At 46.1% G+C, this 20,258-nt stretch overlaps 1 protein-coding gene across 3 annotated transcripts in view; it reads right to left on the bottom strand.

The window, feature by feature from the left end:
* Window positions 1-4,488, bottom strand: part of LOC135379039 (zinc finger protein ZFP2-like) — a 55,254-nt gene extending 50,766 nt beyond the window's left edge. For all 3 annotated transcript variants that reach the window (XM_064612286.1, XM_064612285.1, XM_064612284.1), the window contains exons 1-2: window positions 4,401-4,488; window positions 4,023-4,260 (exon numbers count right to left, since the gene is read on the bottom strand). In XM_064612286.1, the coding sequence (XP_064468356.1) occupies window positions 4,023-4,155 (133 nt within the window). In that variant the 5' untranslated portion in view covers window positions 4,156-4,260; window positions 4,401-4,488. The remainder of the gene's footprint in view (window positions 1-4,022; window positions 4,261-4,400) is intronic.
* Window positions 4,489-20,258: the final 15,770 nt, after the last annotated feature.

Below are 20,258 nucleotides of genomic sequence, written 5' to 3' on the forward strand. Positions count from 1 at the left end.
GAACATGCACTTACTTCCAATGAATGACTTATTGCACGGAGGAATACACCGTATAACACACATGGCAACCACAATGCCCCCTAAGACTCCTAGAACCTCAGCCTTGTTAAGTGTAAATCCCTTATCTGTGAACGTCACCGTCGGATGACTTATACATAGGGCCTGACTTTTTCGGGTTTTATTTTTGGCCAAATTCGGGGGGTAATTATCGGGTGATATTTTTTATTTGAAAATTCGGGTGTATTCGGGTTAAATCCCGTTACGGCATATTCTGTCGTCAGGGATTCGGGTGTATTTGGGTGATCTTTTTTTTTTAAGTAAAAGTTTGTCTTAACACGGAACTAATGTTTAGCAATGTTATCAAACTTTATTTTAATGCACGCATATGAGTGTGCCACGTGACCTGGATGTTTTCGGGTAGATTCGGGTTGAACCCGAATTTTACAGATTTTGTTCGGGGGGGTAAATATCGGGCGGATACGGGTTTAACCCTAAAAAGTCAGGCCCTACTTATACATATTATAGGGCCCTCAGTTTTTGGGTTTTATTTTTTGTGAAAATCGGGGGGTAAATATCGGGTTGAAAATCAGGACCTGTCAAACAGGGTAAAATCGGGTGATATACTAAGAAGTGATGTATTTTCGGGTAAAAAAAAATACTTTTATGTGTTGAAATTAATTAATTAATAATTGGGGGTTTACGTCGCGAGACAACTGAGATCATGAGCGACACCACAGCAGTCGGTCTGTGGAGTAAAATAGAGTTGAAATTAAGTGAAAGAATACTTATTAAGAGACTGGTTGATAATTCCCTGTATAACCACTAAGGCTTGCACTGGACCCCGTTTATAAAAAAAATAAGTTGCATGTTCAGTAAAGCATCATCCAGCGATGAGCATTGAGAGCACGCTCGCGCTCGCGTTGGTATGCCTCGTATATCGTTGGCTGTTGCTGCATCCTCTTTGCTACTCCGCGTACTTTGCTGATACAAGATACTCCCTAGAAGATTGGAAACTTGGCTTCACTTAACACTTTCGTGTATTGCGGGCAAACTCACTTCAAGGAACGCCGTTTCTTCACTGTTTAGCGTGATCTTTCCTGATTCCTTTGGTATTTTTGGTAACAGCGCAAGAAAGGGTCTCGTCGACGTCCATGGAGAGCACTAACAGTACAAAAACCCAACACTGAGTTTTCAACTTACTTATTGACACAAGCTTTCATGTAGCAGACTATATTTCTTTGGGTGTGAAAAACACAGGGCATTTTTGGTACGAAACCAGGGACCGCGGTATTACTTTGGTTGGCATTGCCATTCTGCAAGGCGGCTTCATCTCATTATTGAAACAAATTTTGAGGGACAAGGGAAGCTGTCATGGCCCCATTAATCTAACTTATCACTAAACTAACCAAGTTGATTATGTCTTAGGTTAGTTTAGTGAAGTTAGGTTAGATTAATAGGGCTATGGCCGCTTCAATAATGAAGTTGGGAGTGCGAGGCAAGCTGCCACAGCCGCACTAATCTAACCTAATATACCACTAAACAAAGTGTATGATGTCATAGGTTAAAGATGGCTTTCCCGTAACACAAATAAATGAATCGAAAAGTTCCGCTAAACCTACAAACGTACACTTCGAGCAACACTAAGCATTCGTTGAAGTGGGCTTGACCGCAATACAAGGAAGTGTTAGGTGAAGCCAACTTTCAAATGATGACGCCTACCAAAGGAACATTTTTCACGCTAGAAACCGGGCCTGCATGCAAGCGTCCACAAATCCAAGCCCGACGTGTTTTGTTTACTTCACCAGCAAGTCGGGAGCGGTCGCGCGTGTACGGATCAAGTCCTTGGTTTGCACTTTCACAAGCCCGGTTTACGGGTTTTATCGGGTTAAACCCGAACTAGTATTTTGATGTAAATCGGGGGGTAAAAACGGGCTTTATCGGGTTTTACCCGAAAACTGAGGGCCCTATAGACATGTAGTACCTACGTATACCTCTGATGTGTGTGGCCTCCATTAACCCCCGCTTAATCACGTTTCCTCCATTTCTACAAAACCAGTTTCATTAAAGACCGGGTCGCGACTGCAAACTGAAGTGTGTTCTTTCAGATCAAGCATAAATTCCTTATTTGTGAGCATCACCAATGGACGACTGGTAAATCCCTACGTACCTGTGATGTGAGCACCCTCCATTAACGATGAAAGATGGAAGTCACTGAAAAGGTTAGCCAGCTGTAGGACTCAAACCCACATATTCCAGATTACCTCAGACACCGGTAATCCAGATCCGGCACGATCCAGATACGGTAACCAGGTACAGATAATCCAGAAGATGTGGGTTCGCGTCCTACAGCTGGCTTACCAAGCCGGTGTGTCCTTTTAGCATAACAGGTACGTTTCCCTGCAGAGACCTTTTATGCACATGAGAGATATGTAGGTATATGTATCAGTCATCCTCACATACAAGGAATTTATGCTTATCAGGGCTGAGGCACGAGAGTCTTGCTCTTGCACGTTTGGTACTGTTGTATGTTGTACGTGTTCAAGTAAAAACGAATTTTCTTTTGGGGGACTGCATCTCGGGCTTGCCTAGCAGTCCCCTAACAGCTTATGTATATATCGCATGTAAGAAATAAATAACGCAAACTTCCAAACTGTGTATTCTTTGTGTCCCTGCAATAAATCCTTTGTTGGAAGTTTGTCAATGTTCCTCATTGTCTTTCGTTGACATCTTTGGTTGCACTACGTTGTCTCGAACGTTCATCACCAACGTGCCAAATCCTTTGCCTTTCTCAAGGCTCCAAGTCATGTGACTGCCGTCTCCACCTGCTTTCAGATTCTATAGTTACGACCTACTGCAACTTATCTGTACACAATGCATGCAAAACAGTCAGTCTATGACACAAGGAAGCCTTTGTTGCTATATGATGTAAGATGGCCAGGCTTAAGACATCCTCACCAGAAACGTTCATTGTCTGAGTAGTATTTCTACAGAATCCTATTGTACTACAGTGTGTTCTTCAGCAACATTCCGCATCACAATTCTAAAATTCACAATTTTAAAAATAAAGTTGTTGTTGTTCAGCAACATTCTATAAACAGGTTCGTATACTTTTTCGCATGAAACACTTCCTGATGAAACTTGACTCACCCCAACTATTCCCTCCCAAATCGCTTTAGAACCAATTCGGGTCAAATCCGATTTCTCCCCGAATTGAGTCATACATCAGGTTGTACCGTGCGGGGTGTCGAACCGAAACGTTTTTTTGTTCCGGTTATATCGTAAACAATCCGGTACCGGTTCTGCTCCGGAGCAAAAAAAATAACGGTGCGTACCAGTTTTAACTGGTTCCGCTTCTGCTAGAATATTCATCCCCAGAAAAAAAAAATCAAAGTTACAAAATGTAAAGCCGTTTATTCTGCATACGTGGTATTTTAATATTAATAGACAACTGTGAAATTGGTAGCTCCTGGTTCCTGTAGGTTACTGACTGCTGAAGTATGAAAGTATCCATGATATGACTTCAGAGCACAAGACGTCAGTTCATTCGCCTATCAGTAGTCCGAACCGGCGAAGTTTTTTCTTGGACCGAAAACCGTTAAATATATTTTTTCGGTTTTCCTCCTGAGCGAAAAAAAAAAACGGTACAGTTTCGATTCCGTTCTGGTTCGCACTAATAGCGTTTTTTTTTTTTTTTTTCGGTTTTCGGTTCCTGTTTTCTGTTTGCTCCGACACCCTGGTACCGTGTACCACGGGCACTATTTACTAACTGAAACGCAGGTTTAAAACAGCACCCAATTTTTTTTCCCTCCTGAATCCAGTTTAGGTATTTAACCTGAAAAACTCAGACCCTATGTTTAAAAGAAAGAAACATCTCTATTTTGAGATGATGAATGAGGAGATTGCCCAATGATGGTGGTGATGTACGGAATGAAATAGTGAGCCCCTTCACAATGACCATCGAAGTCCGATGGTATCCAAAAAGGTCAAAAACCACCTGAGCGTACTGTTCACAAGGATTTTACCATCAGTACTGCCTCCTGGTGGAGCATCGCTGCGGTGCTTGATCCAGTCCTCTTCCAGTAGGCACACAGCATCAGGTGGTTCCGATTTTACTCTCATGAGCTGACCACCATTGAACTCTGTGGAGAACTGCATTTCTTGGAGTCGTGGATCAAAGGGACTGGCACGTGATGACTCAAACCCACAAGTGCCTCATGCTTCTTCCTTAACGCGGAATAAACCGTTTGCTGCTGTCATCCCCTGTAAGTTGGTGACAATTAAAAGAGACAAGTGAGACGAGAAGTGAAAAAAAAAAGAAAAAGAACATTGCAGCAACAGTTTCCTTAAGCTCATACAATATGAAAACCCTGAACAGTGTACTGATGAAAACACCGACTCACTGGGTGTCGGAGGCTCAGAGCTGTGTCTGCGTGGGTTCCCAGAAGGACAGAAGAGGATCTGAAACGACGGAGTCACGTGTAGCCACTGTTTCTTCTGAAGAAAGAAACAATACTTCTATTTGAATACCATACTTAGTAGATTCAACGCATGGCATTTGGAAGAATTAAAGGGTGATGACTAAAATTACGCAAAATGCATATTTTTAGAATGTGTTCTAGAAGATATCCCAACGTTTCCAAGGGCCGCAAAGATTTCGGGTAGACATCTGGTTTTACCTGAATTCTTGAAAACATATTCGGGTGGGGGGGAACTATTGTGCCCGACAATGAAGAACCCTATGGATTCAGCAACCACCACTTGATGGAATGTGTGCTGAATTGATACTCAACTTGAAGATGTGCTCGATAAAAATAAGGGAGTCAAAGTGTTGCTGACCTGAGTTGACCGTGTGTGCCATTCCCAAAGACACTGAACAGCAGAACGAAGAGCTGCCTCCACATAGCATTGATGAGTTAGATAGCTACCCAGTTTGACGGATTAATTCGGAATAATTAGAGTTGTAATATGTAAGAGGAGCACAGAGGAGACCAATATGTTTTATAGTCCATGAAGAAGACCGAGAGACACGGACACAGAAGACGACACACGTAGGTTCTCAGACACAGCAATAAAATTTATTACTTCATCTCAACTTAAAAGCTAAAAATCTTCGAAGGGGTGCGAGAGAGATAAAAGACGCATTGCTAACTACGTTTCCCTTGGTGGCAATCTCCAAGGATTCCTGAAACAACCTTCGGTGTGCGTAGGGTTCCCACACAAGCACTGTAGTGTCCTTGAAGCAAGGCTGGCAACCTCTACAATCCCGTAAATACTCTACCAGTTCCGAAGACCCGGCCATTCTTTCAACATTTGCTGCATGTTCCCTAATCCGGTCATTGAGGCACCGGCGTGTCTGGCCAACGTACACGAAGCCGCACTCAAGGGGAATAGAATACACAACATTCTGCTTGCAAGGAACAAAAGGCTTCCTGTGCCTCACGCCACAAGATTCAGATTTAGAGCTGAAGCGGTCAAACGACTTAATTTAAAGGCATTAGAAAAAACAACTTTGATATTATAGTATTTAGCGACAGCAAGAATGTTGTGCGCAACTGCATGAAAATAGGGAATAACAACTACATTACGAGAGTTTCCATCATTCCATGGTCTACACTGTGAACTTTCAAGCAATTTCATGGCTGTAAGAGTTGTACATTTTAGAAACCTCGCAAATATTGTACATTTCCAACTCAGTGGAATAGCTACCCGACAGAGATTCGGGGAAGGCACGTTGGACGGGGGACACTTGACACCTCAGGGGGTCTTCGCGACCAGACGCTCGCTGGCAATAAATCAGTAGAGTGGGCCAAGGAAGATGCACCGTCCAAAGTTGCATGGTGCACGGATTGACAGCTTGGTCCGTTGCCCATAAATACCGAGTAGTGGGCGGACAATTAGGAGGTGCCTGGTTCGGTCTAAATTCAAACTAGGCCATCCATGAGTTGGAGACGTTTGAACCGGGCTTCTGGGATTGGTGTTTGCTGGCGGGGGGTTGTGTCTCAAATGTCACCCTTTTAAGCGGAGGACACACGAAAATCCGTGTGTGGAAGCCGCAACGACTTGATGAAGACGAGGCGAAAGCCCCGTGACTTCAGTCGCTATAGAATTGTCTTGTATATAGTTATGTAAATAACTATGTAAATAAAGCCCAGTTATTGTTCGAGAATACCGCCTGTCGGACGTCCCTTGGGAATATCTCCGATCTGTGAGCTACATCAACGGACCATCTTCCAGCAACAACGGAAGAAACTTTACTGGCGCAGCACGACAGGATGCTCACCTACGAAGAGTTGAACCATCCGGACGGACGGACGATATTTAGAGTCGGAACAACGAGGGCATAGCAGCGCAAGACAACGGCAGACCATTGGAGTGTCCAGGAAACTGAAGGGACTGCTCCAGTCATCGTCAGGATCCCAGCTTTGCGAAGAAGCATGACGACCAGCAGCAACATGGAACAACTTCGAGGCAAGTTAGGCGGAGCATTGCCGGCTGCAGCCGTTGGAGCGGCTGTGACCAGAAAGCAGTGCTAGCCAAGCCCAGAAGCAGCTCCGCGACGGACAGCGGAAGCTAACTGCAACGGACTGCAGTGAAGGTGTCTGTGCCAGCGACGAGTAGCAAGGACAACCCAGAGACCCAAGCAGCGGTGACGCGACGTTGTAGCGGCAGCATCACCGGGGTCAGCTGTGTTCTTGGATTGTTGGACAGAACCTCAACGCATCCTCCGGAAGCAAGATACATGAGGTAGGTGTTTCGTTGCTTACGTCCTGTGTGCACTATGATCGAGTCTAGTAACGGGCACAGAGACAGGGAAAACATGCGGAGCGATGAGGAGCTAGAGGTAGACGCAGCGTTGATAGACGCCGTCGAATATGTACATGGCGTTTGTGGGATCGCCGCGGCGCCCGCAAAGAAATGGGAGATCCTAGATTTGAAACTTCAACTTGCCGAACTAAGAGTAAACAATGCGCGAAGTTTGAGGTGTAATGAGCGACGTGAAGCCGCAACCTTCCGTCCAAATCAAAAGTTCGTTGAGGTGAGAGACCTGCTAGGCAGGCTGAGCGTGTCCCTTAAGGAAATGCCCAACGAACCGTCATCAGTAGCCCAGTGGCTACGAGACGTGGAACAGGCACTGGATGCTCAAGGCGTTCCGTATCCGTGGAGACCGGGATTTTTGTACCCCCTATTAAATGGGAGAGTTCATCAGTCGTACTCAAAGCTGTCGCCTCCAGAGCGAAGTAATTTTGAGCTGCTGTGTGAAGCAACCATTGAGGGCGTGACGTCTAATACCGTCGTGGCATCTTTCAGCCATGCTGAGGATGTTACTAGCAGCGTACGAGACCTGAAGGTCGATGTAATCAGTGAGTCAGGCACTGATAGCGAAGAAAATTTGTCAGAAGCGTCAGTTCATGTCAAATGCCGTGTGATGACACGTGTGGTGACAGACGTACAGCACTGCGGTAATTCTCGTTGCACGGGCGAAGACCATTGTGCCGAGCAGGTCAGCGACGTCCGTTTGCAGTGCACTGCTTTGCACGCTAACATGAGCGAAGAGCAGTTGCCCCGTCATGAAGGCGGAAGCTTGAGGTCCGACTATGAGGGCGAGGGGCAGGCGAGCAAGCTCCCCAGCGCAGTGCACCACCTCGGCAATGAAACACCTGCAGAGAATGAGCATAACACGGAGGTCGAGACATGTAGCCTCGAAAAGAGTGAGATCCGTAGCGATCCTCACAAGTCCGTAACAGGCACAAGTCATGTTTCTCGCAAGCTCCTGACAGATAACGCTGTATTAGACACGAGTGGGACGAGCGAGTTGCTCGAAGTAGCTCACGAACGCGTATATGACGCGTCGCTCAGTTCCAGACTGCTGGTGAGCAATCGGAGCCTGCCGGCGCGATGGGTTGCTGACAAAGTGTTGGGAATCGTAATCGCACGTAGGACCCACGAAGAGGTAGTCACAATGGGGAGGCTAGTGTTCGATACGTTAGATTAAAACCCATATATAATGTATCGCTTAATGCCATCAGTTCTAGTGCACTACGGGATGTGGGCAATGGGGCACCTATAGAGTGCAAGTGCAGTGGGACTTTGCTTGTGAACTCTACCATCAGTTACATTTGTACTGCACAGTGAAGTAGCCCGTATTCAAGTTGACTTGTGTATTAATGATCCTGCGACTATAAGAGGGAGTAAGATTCTTACTCGAGTGCATTGTAGTGTATACAGTGTATGCAGCTGTTGTTATCGTAATCCAAATGACTAGGCTACACAACTCTTAGTGATATTGTTCCTTGTGTCGCAATTGTGCCCCACAAGTAACTTAAGGGGGGAGATGTAAGAGTTGTACATTTTAGAAACCTCGCAAATATTGTACATTTCCAACTCAGTGGAATAGCTACCCGACAGAGATTCGGGGAAGGCACGTTGGACGGGGGACACTTGACACCTCAGGGGGTCTTCGCGACCAGACGCTCGCTGGCAATAAATCAGTAGAGTGGGCCAAGGAAGATGCACTGTCCAAAGTTGCATGGTGCACGGATTGACAGCTTGGTCCGTTGCCCATAAATACCGAGTAGTGGGCGGACAATTAGGAGGTGCCTGGTTCGGTCTAAATTCAAACTAGGCCAACCATGAGTTGGAGACGTTTGAACCGGGCTTCTGGGATTGGTGTTTGCTGGCGGGGAGTTGTGTCTCAAATGTCACCCTTTTAAGCGGAGGACACACGAAAATCCGTGTGTGGAAGCCGCAACGACTTGATGAAGACGAGGCGAAAGCCCCGTGACTTCAGTCGCTATAGAATTGTCTTGTATATAGTTATGTAAATAACTATGTAAATAAAGCCCAGTTATTGTTCGAGAATACCGCCTGTCGGACGTCCCTTGGGAATATCTCCGATCTGTGAGCTACATCAACGGACCATCTTCCAGCAACAACGGAAGAAACTTTACTATGGCCCTCTTCGCAATCAATTGGTTGTCATACCCGGCCTGCATGAGTCTTTCACATTGCTTCCGTAAACTACTCCAAACAAAATGAAAACAGCTTTTCTTCGTTGCAGCATTCAAGAGGGATGTACAAACACCGAACTTAACAAGTATAGAATGTGCGCTTGAGTAGGGCAGGACCAGCTTGCAGTTTTCTTTTCCATATGACCAACAAAAACTCGGGTTACAATGAAATGTGAGGTCCAGGAACCTCAGCATCCCATGAGAGGGTTGCTCTACACAAAACTTCTCGGGTGCTACTGTACTAACGGCCTGTAAGGTAGAATCCACACATATAGAACCAGCATCAGAGATAACAATGATATCATCAACAAACCGATGAATCAAAACACGCTTTTGACTCCCATAACTCGTAAGCTTGCCCAGCTCAATGTCCAAGGTATTTAGATAAATTTCTGATAAGACAGGAGCGACCGCGAATCCAATGCATACACCATTTTTCTGAATGAACAAACAATTGTCAACAGAGATAACCGTAGATTTCAAATAACACTCTAGAATACTGAGAAAATCATCACAGGAAAGACCAACTTCAGACTGAAAAACAACCAACTGATCTTCAATAAAATGTTTGACTGTCTTGAGTAGAACCTTTACGTTCAGCGAGTAATACAAATCTTTTATATCAAGGGAAAACATAGTTACCAGAGCACCGTGGAAGGGCTCTAAGCTCTCGATCAGTTCCTCAGAATTCCGTAGCGAGAGAGAACCAGGAAGCTGTAGAACTTTTAGTCCGCGTTGGAGAAATTTTGCAACGAGTTTCTGCCAAATACCAATTTCACTCACAACGACACGAAGAAGCATCTGCGGTTTGTGGTCTTTTAAAAGGAACTTGACCGATAGCTCAGAGCACTTGCATTTTACAACAAGTTTGGACATTTGGTGGTTCGCCTTGGCGAAAATGCTTACAATAGAGGACTTGTACTTTTGTAACGAACCACGAAACAGAGTGAAAAGATCACCAATAGCAGAATTGACCTTGTTCAAGTATATTGCACTGGGCAAAACAGCAAATTTACCAGACTTATCACATTGAAGCAACATGGCGTCAATGGAAAAAAGTTCATCCTTAACATTCCTGATCTGCTTCAAATGAGGTGATGGGCCGTTAGTATAAGCGGAAGCGGGAATGCGGGAGAGACAGCGTTCAGTAAACACCAATCTGTCAGTGCTATCAGTAATTTTGGTGGAAACATGACTTATGAGCGCTGCAACATCAAACTTTGTAGGTTTCACAGGCAGGGAGCATTTCGGGGGCTGGGACAGAACCTCAAGTGAATTCTGAGAAATGCTTACATCAAAAGGGTTAACCAGTTCAGAAGAAGCACTGCCAGCTTTGCACGTGGGAGGAGCCGCAACCACAAAAGTTTTTTTCTTCGAGCACCACTGCCTAGCAAACTCCGTGCTTTGAAGCTGCGACCACTTTAAGAAGTATGTCTCTGAAGCATACCTGTCGCCGTAGAGTAATGTCCAAATCTTGGATGACAGGGTACTGAGGTTACAAACCTGTCCAACCAGAGTAGACTTGTAGCAGCACAGGAGCTTTAACTTGAGATGCCACGGAAGTAACAGCTGCGAGCCCAGGAGAACACCAGGGGGGACAAATTTGCGCCGAAGAACCAGCTTGATGAGTGCAATGTCGGATTCGACAGAAGCGATAGCCAGGCCAAGATGACACAGGGTATATAAAGCAGCATGTTCAATAACCGATTCATCCAAAAGGGCAAGTTGAGATGGACCAATGTTCACGACACTCACAATTCCTGCATTCGGAAGCACTAAAGAAACAAGGGAAAGGGTGCAGGCTAATCCGGTCATTGAGGCACCGGCGCGTCTGGCCAACGTACACAAAGCCGCACTCAAGGGGAATAGAATACACAACGTTCTGCTTTCAAGGAACAAAAGGCTTCCTGTGCCTCACGCTACAAGATTCAGATTTAGAGCTGAAGGGGGTCAAACGACGGGGGGTCAAACGAAGGGGGTCAAACGACGTTGGCCAGACGCGCCGGTGCCTCAATGACCGGATTAGGGAACATGCAGCAAATGTTGAAAGAATGGCCGGGTCTTCGGAAATGGTAGATCATTTACGGGATTGTAGAGGTTGCCAGCCTTGCTTCAAGGACACTACAGTGCTTGCGTGGGAACCCTACGCACACTGAAGGTTGTTTCGGGAATCCTTGGACCACCAGGGGAAACGTAGTTAGCAATGCGTCTTTCATTCCTCTCGCACCCCTTCGAAGATTTTTAGCTTTTAAGTTGAGATGAACTAATAAATTTTATTGCTGTGTCTGAGAACCTACGTGTGTCGTCTTCTGTGTCCGAGTCTCTCGGTCTTCTTCATGGATCTATACCAGCTAGCCTGAACCCTTTCCCTTATTTCCCATGTTTTCTAGTAATCAACGTGGATTTCGAAAAGGCTTACCAACTACGACCTAACTGATAAAATTTCGCTCATGACCTTGTCGAGGTACTGAATAGAACAGGACAGGTTGAAGTTACATTTTTGGATTTTTCCCGAGGCATTTGACTGGGTCTGGCATGTGAAACCGTTGTATAAACTTTGATATCTGTTGAATAGCGATTCTCTGGTACAGTGGTTACTTTATGCAGTTGGTATCTCTATTTGTTTGTAGATATGTAACAATTTTGCGACTCATTCCTGTCATGACAGTCAAGAGGCAGTCAACAGTATAAATAAATAAAAAATAGTATGAATAATTATAAGAACTCATCTTTGAGATATTTAAGCCCCCAGGAAGTCTGTTAGCATTCATCCGATGATTTTTATTATTTTATTGCTTATTTCATATCAGAGCTCCATTTGTGGACATACTTTCAAAACAGCTGGCAATTAAGGTTGGTGTTCCTGACCAAATATATATGTATTATTACTCATCCAATGCACCAGGTATAGCTTCTTTACGCCTATAGTGCTTTGGCGATTTAAGTCCTATCACGTTTGGAGCAACACTAACTTCCAGTCACAAGATTCTAGCACTTATTCATTGAAGAAATTTCAGCAAAAATCTTACACCTAAACTAAATGCATGCCTATGCATGCATAGTGTTGAGAAGGCTATCAAATTTGGCTTTATCACTCCAGCTAACTTATTCCTTGGTTGCTTTCTAACAAAGGGATCTACAGTTCAACATGTCACATCTATCTGTGTATTTCGGCATTGTTTTGGTAGGCGTCACCATTCCCCAAGTCGGCTTCACCTAGCGCACGGGTGCATTAGGTGAAGCCCACTTTACAAAACTACCAATGTGGCCAGACTGTACATAAGTTTCTGCCAGGAACGGCGAAATGTAGCAATTTGGCATCAGGTGAAGCCCACTTTACGGAGCCGCTTGTGTTGCTTCGTGTCGTTTTCTCCCCTTCCTATCTTTTGTAAAGTTATTTGCATTTTTATTTCGCACGATTTCTTTCTCTTTTTTGTTTCGGACCTTCGTTTTTGTCTTTTTCTCTTTCTTTTTGTCTTTTCTCTTGAATTTGTAGCGTGTAATGTAGGGGAACTTGCTCATATGGTGTGGGTTATTTATTTTTACTTATTTTACTTTGAAATACTGCAGGCTAACACACGCCCAAGCAGGAATGAATGTTGAAATACATATACAGCAGAAGGATATGGCCTCATAATGGTGAAAAGAAAAACAAAGAAGTATAATTACAGTAATGATTTATTAAACTAACTATTTGCAATGTCATCAAAGAAGGTATTTATTACCTCGTGAACGCGACCTCGTCTCCTTGGGGTCAATGTCCACCAGCTACAGTCCACCGGTGACACCACGCTGTGAAGGTCCTCAAGGGAAGGAGCATGCGAGCGCTGGGTTCGGATCCGTGAAAGGTCGCAGCGATTAACAACAACAACAAAAATTCAGGAAGCAAAAGAAAAAAAGGAAAGCAAACAACAGTGCGACATGCGCCTGTACGTCATGATTGTCGGTCAGTTGCGATCACGCGGGGCCTGGTCGTTCTGTTTGTCCGTCTGTATGTTCCAGCCTCAAGACAGCTACTTTCCAGCAAGTCTGTAAAACTGTGCCTGCATCACGAACGCTGTTGCAACCGGCAAGATGAAACTCCCCATTCCTCACCTTAAAAATAAAGCTGTTGTTGCGTACGCCGGGATCTCTCGTGTCGATGATGGCTCCTTATTGTGGATAATGTTTCTCCATCAGATTATTCATGCAGAGGAAGGGGTCCTAGCAACACCGATGGCCGTTCAGCGACTGCCACCGCATACAATCCAGGTGCCCCTGCAAGAGCGCTCGCGTCGCCCCTTTTCCTTTCCGTATGACGTCCAGTTTCACTTTCGCCCAGGGGCTTTCGATGCGCTGTGTGTTGGTGCCGGTCACGGGACACACAAGATTCACGCTGTGGTTCACTGTTGTGTGCTCCAAATTTGTGTGTGCCCCGTTTGCCTCGCGGAGGTATCGTATGCACCTGTAGGCCCGCCATTCGTCTGTCGCTACTTTTGTTCGCAGTGCAACATTCCGCCGAATGAGTGGGCCAAGTGTCCTTACGTCCCTTCGCTATACGATTGTTATGCGAAGCTTGCCCGTGCTTGAAGACACAATCCCGACAACCCATGGGCCACGGTCCATCCCGGTCCCCGTAGTTTCTCGACCGGGGCAGGCTGTCGCCGCGCAGTGTGCTGCCACTATTGGCTTTCCGCCTGCCACGAAGCAAAGTTTCGTCTACTTGTACTTCCTGTCCTGCCCCCCCCCCCTTCCGTGGTCCCGGAGCTGAGCTGCTGCTGCTGCACAAAGCAGACAGTTCTTTGCCATACCCTGCAGGGCCATGCGTTTGGCTGTAGCATACAATAGCCAGAAAATGGCCTCCCTGGACATTTTCACGTTTGGGCTGTGGTCCACTTAACACAAAAAAAAAAAAAGAAGGAAGAAAAAGAAAATACTACCTTGGATGTATCCTGGTGGTGCGCCGACAAGGCAGCTGAGCTGTTCAGCTGTGAGAGCTACACAAAATATATTAGGGAAATTTTACTCCGGAAGTTCACTGGTACACTGCACGGGCTTAACTATGAGCGTACAGGTAGGAGTTGAGATTGTACCCACCCCTCCTGGTTTTCGACGGGCAGATATGAAATGCTTCATAATCATAGAAAGTCGATCCCCTCAATGATTCAGCAGCAACCAACCAACCACGACCATGTCATTGGGGAATTTTGGCAAGCTCAAGGATACCGATTATTGCCCACAATCCTAACTATCCACCACTGTCCACCATCTTGTACATATTAAGCCCATATTAAACTTTGAGAACTTCTGTGTCATTGTCTTATGCGGCTTGTACTATTGTATCTCAGATCCCCCTCCCTCCCCTCCTGCTCAGACCTTTCTTTCTTTTTTGACTCTGCGTTTTTAAAAATGATAACTAAAAGTCTTGGCGAATAGCAACATCTCAGGCACCAACAAGTTGACGTCACACCTGACGTCACTGATTGTACTCGGAGTTATTGCGAAAGAGTAAGCTGTAGAACTTCGTCACCTGGGGTACTGTGCAGTGGCGCCCGGGTCCGGGATCTTGCCCCTCCCTGTTCCTACATGCTATGCATATATGAGTGTAACTATACCTGTTTTCTACAGGTGCCGTACCGGAACCTCCCGTCCCTCATCACAGTGACGACGGTGCATCGGTAGTCTGTCTTCTGGGTAGTAAAACCCATAATGTAAAAAAAACCGAGACTAGGGAACACGAAGGGACAGACACACAACCCTAGTCTCGGGGCTTTTTACATTATGCATCATCTTCACCAGCTCGCTTGCTTCCTAGCCATTTTTTCATAGTAAAACCCAATTTGCCGCATATGCTACACACTGTCGATGTAGGTGGACGTCGTGCTGTTCAAAACTCAGCGGCTACGTCCTGCGCTGGTGGTCTCGGCAACAAGTCACGGTTCCGACAAAACGAGTCGAGCCTTTCTGGGTTGACGCATACCGGCGAGATCTCGAACACACTCGGGTCTACCTGGGTAGACCTGCGTCATAGGATGGCATTCGCTTGCGCGAATTCAGTTCACATGACAACATGGAGGAAAACGGTAAAACAGAACAGTGAAACCCCTTCCGACATATTTAAACAGAACTCGACATCCCTGGTCTGACTTACAGAGGCTAGTATGGGTAGATCCAGAAACACCCAAAGTGCATGGTTGGACAAAATAACCTCATTCATATTGGTCCCTTCTCCCAGCGATACGTACAAAGTATGTTACACGTGCAAAATTCAGTGACATTTCTTTTGTTATTTTGTGCTCAATCCTAATGAGGTGCTGGCCCGCAAAACGCCTAGTAGTATTCCTCATCTATTCTCATGTCTTTCGCGACGCGCAGTGAACAGGAGAGGGTGAAAATACAAGGAGAGTGCGGTGACGGACAGCTCGCACGCGCGGATCGCGCGTTCATCTGAGAGGTCATTGGCTGTTTTTTTTTAATTATTACTTTGTGTGTCAGAAAAGTGCGCCAAAAAGAAAACCGCGCTTCTTTTTGTCTCACGCTTGTTATTACGCTTACACAGAACCAGGATCGAGTTTTAATCACGCCATTGTAGATCATCAAAGAAAGTGATCTATCTGCACGGGAGGTATGTAAATGCTCTTAGACATCGCGTAGTTTATATTTACCGGCAACTTCACCCCGCACATGTTTCGTTCTTCCTCGAATGTGGTCTCCGTCAGTCAGACCAGAGATCTCGAGTTCGGTTTAATTATGTCGGAAGAGATTTCACTGTTCTGGTTACCACTTTTCTCGCACGTTGTCATGTCAACTGAATTTATTCGAGCGAATGCCGTCCCATGTATATATTTAATTATAGGGATGGCTACCCGGGTAGATCCAAGTATTTTCGAAATCACGGCGATATGCGTCAACCCGGAAAGGCTCGACGGGTTCTGTCGGGAGCATGGTCTGCTACCGAGGCCACCAGCGCAGGACGTAGCCGCTGATCTACGAACTGGACGACGTCCCCCTACCTCGACAGTGTGGGGCACATGCGGCCAGTTGGGATTTAATCCCCAGATGGCAAACTGCGGAGGCACCGTTGTCACTATGATGAGAGGCGGGAGGCCTCAGTTCCGGTGCGGCACCTGTAGAAAACAGGTACGTAGCTATACCCATATACACATACGTGTATAGCATGTATAGGAAGCCTGTTTCATTCAGATCTGAGAAACAATAGTACAGTACAAGCCGCATAAGTCAATGACACGGAAGCTTTCAAAGTTCAATATGCGCTTAATATGTAAAAGATGGTGGACAATGTCCCAGACCACCTGATAGTTGGGATTGGGGCCAATTACCGGATCCTTGAGTTTGCCGAAATTCCCCGCTGACACAAGTGGTATTAGTTGGTTGTTGTCGCATCATTGAGGGAATCGATCTTCTATGATTCTGAAGCATTTCGTATCTGCCTGTCTAAAACATGGGGTGTAATTTCATCCCCTAGCTGCACGCCCCTAGTTAAGTCTGTGCCGTCTACCAGTGAACATCTGGAGTAAAAATTCCCCAATATATTCTCTGCAGCTCTCACAGCTGAACAGCTCAGCTGCCTTGTCGGCGCAACACCAAGACACGACTAGGAGGTCGTTCTTTTGTTACGTCGACCACTCAGACAGGCCAAATGTGAAACTGTCCAGGGAGGCCATTCTCTGGCTGTTGTACGCAATGGCAAAAGGCATGGCCCTGAAGGCCATGGCGCAGTTGGCGTACCCTACAATGGTCCTCCACCGCGAAGCACTCGTAGACTGGGCCTGCTTTGTGCGGCAGCTGGTCAGCTCCGAGCTGGCCACACGACCACGCATGGGAGGGCCAGGAGATGAAGTACAAATAGACGAAACTCTGCTTCGTGGCAGGAGAAAGGCGAATAGGGGCAGGACACTGCGCGGCGACAGCCTACCTCGGTCGAGGAACTACGGGGACCGGGATGACCGTGGCCCATGGGTTGTGGGCATTGTGTCTTCGAGCACCGGCGAACTCCGTATGAAAATCGTTGAACGAAGGGATTCAAGGACTCTTGGCGCACTCATTCGACGGCATGTTGCACCGCGAACAAAGGTAGCGACCGACGAATGGCGGGCCTACCGGTGCATACGGTACCTGCGCGAGGTCAACGGGACACACATGAATTTGGAGCACGCAACAGTAAACCACAGCGTAAATTTTGTGTGTCCCGTGACCGGCACCAACACCCAGCGCATCGAAAGCATTTGGGCGAAGGTCAAACTACAGATCATGCGGAAAGGCAAAGGGACGTCGAGAACGCTGCTGCAGGGGCACCTAGATTGGATGTGGTGGCAATCGCTGAACGGCCATCAGCGTTGCCAGGACCCTTTCTACCGCCTGATTGATTTGGTGGAGAAACACTATCCGCAATAAGGGGCCACCATCGACACAGCAGATCCCGGCGGTTGCAACAACAACAACAACAGCTTTATTTTTAAGATGAGGAATGGGGAGTTTCATCTTGCCGGTTGCAACAGCGTTCGTGATGCATGGACAGTCTGGCGGACTTGCTGGAAAGTAGCTGTCTTGAGGCTGGAACATACAGACGGACAAACAGAACGACCAGGCCCCGCGTGATCGCAACTGACCGACAATCATGACGTACAGGCGCATGTCGCACTGTTGTTTGCTTTCCTTTTTTTCTTTTGCTTCCTGAATTTTTGTTGTTGCTGTTGTTAATCGCTGCGACCTTTCACGGATCCGAACCCAGCGCTCACATGCTCCTTCCCTTGAGGACCTCCACAGCGTGGTGTCACCAGTGGACTGTAGCTGGTGGACGTTGACCCCACGGAGACGAGGTCGCGTTCACGAGGTAAATAAATACCTTCTTTGATAACATTGTAAATAGTTAGTTTGATAAATCATTGCTGTAATTATACTTCTTTTTCTTTCTTTGTTTTCACCATTATGACGCCATATCCTTCTGCTGTATATGTATTTCAACATTCACTCCTGCTTGGGCGTGTATTAACCTGCAGTATTTCAAAGTAAAATAAGTAAAAATAAATAACCCACACCATATGAGCAAGTTCCACTACATTACACGCTACAAATTCAAGAGAAAAGACAAAAAGAAAGAGAAAAAGACAAAAACGAAGGTCCAAAACAAAAAAGAGAAAGAAATCGAAGCAACACAAGCGGCTCCGTAAAGTGGGCTTCACCTGATGCCAAATTGCTACATTTCGCCGTTCCTGGCAGAAACTTATGTACAGTCTGGCCACATTGGTAGTTTTGTAAAGTGGGCTTCACCTAATGCACCCGTGCGCTAGGTGAAGCCGACTTGGGGAATGGTGACGCCTACCAAAACAATGCCGAGCAGACGTGTTGTTCTCCGCGCTCGCTCAGTTTCTGCCTGGAAGTTGCCGCGGGGGAAAAGGTGAGTGATTTGACGCGCTCCTTTTCTCGTATGTTTGCCGTGTTTAGCGGTGACCGCGCTCGTGCTAAGCCTTTTCTCGCATGTTTAGACTTGTTTTGCGGTGTCCAAGCCTGTTGACGCATGTTTAGCGATGTGTGGTTCCCGCCTTGTGTTAGCTGCGTAGTGTTGAGGTTATGCCCAAGCGCGCTCCTTTTCTCGTATGTTTGCCGTGTTTAGCGGTGACCGCGCTCGTGTTAAGCCTTTTCTCGCATGTTTAGCGATGTGTGGTTCCCGCCTTGTGTTAGCTGCGTAGTGTTGTGGTTAGGCCTAAGCGATCGTCCCCCAGTAAGCCTTTTCCCCCGATGTGTACTGTTTTCTGTTTAGCAGTAGCGGTTAGACCTTTTCTCTCGCATGCCTAGACTTGTTTAGCAGTGCTGTCATTTTTACCTGCCGCTAGTATCTTGTTCTCTGTCTCTCTCCTCTAGAGCTATGATGGTGGCGCCATCTGGTGTGATGCCTTGCAACTAAGTGGCCACCTGTCGTCGATCTCTGCAAGTACCCGACGTCAACAAGCACTGGTCACCCCGGAGCCGTTTCTTCGCCGCGGCATCGTTGATTTTCGAATAAATTGTTTCTCTCCACTCTATTTCTATCTTTTCATTTTATTTTCTACCTATTTTTTTATTTTTTATCAGCTCAAGTATCCGGAAACTCACATCTTCGTCTGGACGTGTCTTAGATGATCCCCAATTAGTGTAATGACTCCCTGGTGGGTCCTGATTAATGTGGGGGGTCCCAATTAGCTCTAATTGCTAATTAATGGCGTCCAGGCAAAGATGTCAGTTTCCGGATACTTGAGCTGATACATTACTACTCAACTCTCCGTGGCAACTTTCTATTATGGTTCCCTCTGCTTCTTCTTACCCTGGCCACTTTTCGTTACGGTAGCTTTTTTCTATCGATCATTGGTTTACGATGAATCCAACAAACAGGGTTCAACTCTCAGTGGGAAGTTTCTATTATGGTTCCCTCTGCTTCTTCTTACCCTGGCCACTTTTCGTTACGGTAGCTTTTTTCTATCGATCATTGCTTTGCGATGAATCCAACAAACAGGGTTGAACTCTATGTGGGAACTTTCTATTATGGTTCCCTCTGCTTCTTCTTACCCTGGCAACTTTTCGTTACTGTAGCTTCTTTCTATCGATCATTGCTTTGCGATGAATCCAACAAACAGGGTTCAACTCTAAGTGGGAACTTTCTGTTATGGTTCCCTCTGCTTCTTCACACCCTGGCAACTTTTCGTTACTGTAGCTTTTTTCTATCGATCATTGCCTTGCGATGAATCCAACAAACAGTGTTCAACTCTCCGTGGCAACTTTCTATTATGGTTCCCTCTGCTTCTTCTTACCCTGGCCACTTTTCGTTACGGTAGCTTTTTTCTATCGATCATTGGTTTGCGATGAATCCAACAAACAGGGTTCAACTCTAAGTGGGAACTTTCTGTTATGGTTCCCTCTGCTTCTTCTTACCCTGGCAACTTTTCGTTGCTGTAGCTTTTTTCTATCGATCATTGGTTTGCGCAGAATCCAACAAACAGGGTTCAACTCTCAGTGGGAACTTTCTAATATGGTTCCCGCTGCTACTTCTTACCGTGGCCACTTTTCGTTACTGTAGCTTTTTTCTATCGATCATTAGTTTGTGATGAATCCAACAAGCAGGGTTCAGCTCTCAGTGGGAACTTTCTATTATGGTTCCCTCTGCTTCTTCTTACCCTGGCCACTTTTCGTTACGGTAGCTTTTTTCTATCGATCATTGGTTTGCGATGAATCCAACAAACAGGGTTCAACTCTAAGTGGGAACTTTCTGTTATGGTT

Source organism: Ornithodoros turicata, chromosome 1, assembly GCF_037126465.1.
Source record: "Ornithodoros turicata isolate Travis chromosome 1, ASM3712646v1, whole genome shotgun sequence".
NCBI classification, from domain to species: Eukaryota; Metazoa; Arthropoda; class Arachnida; order Ixodida; family Argasidae; genus Ornithodoros; species Ornithodoros turicata.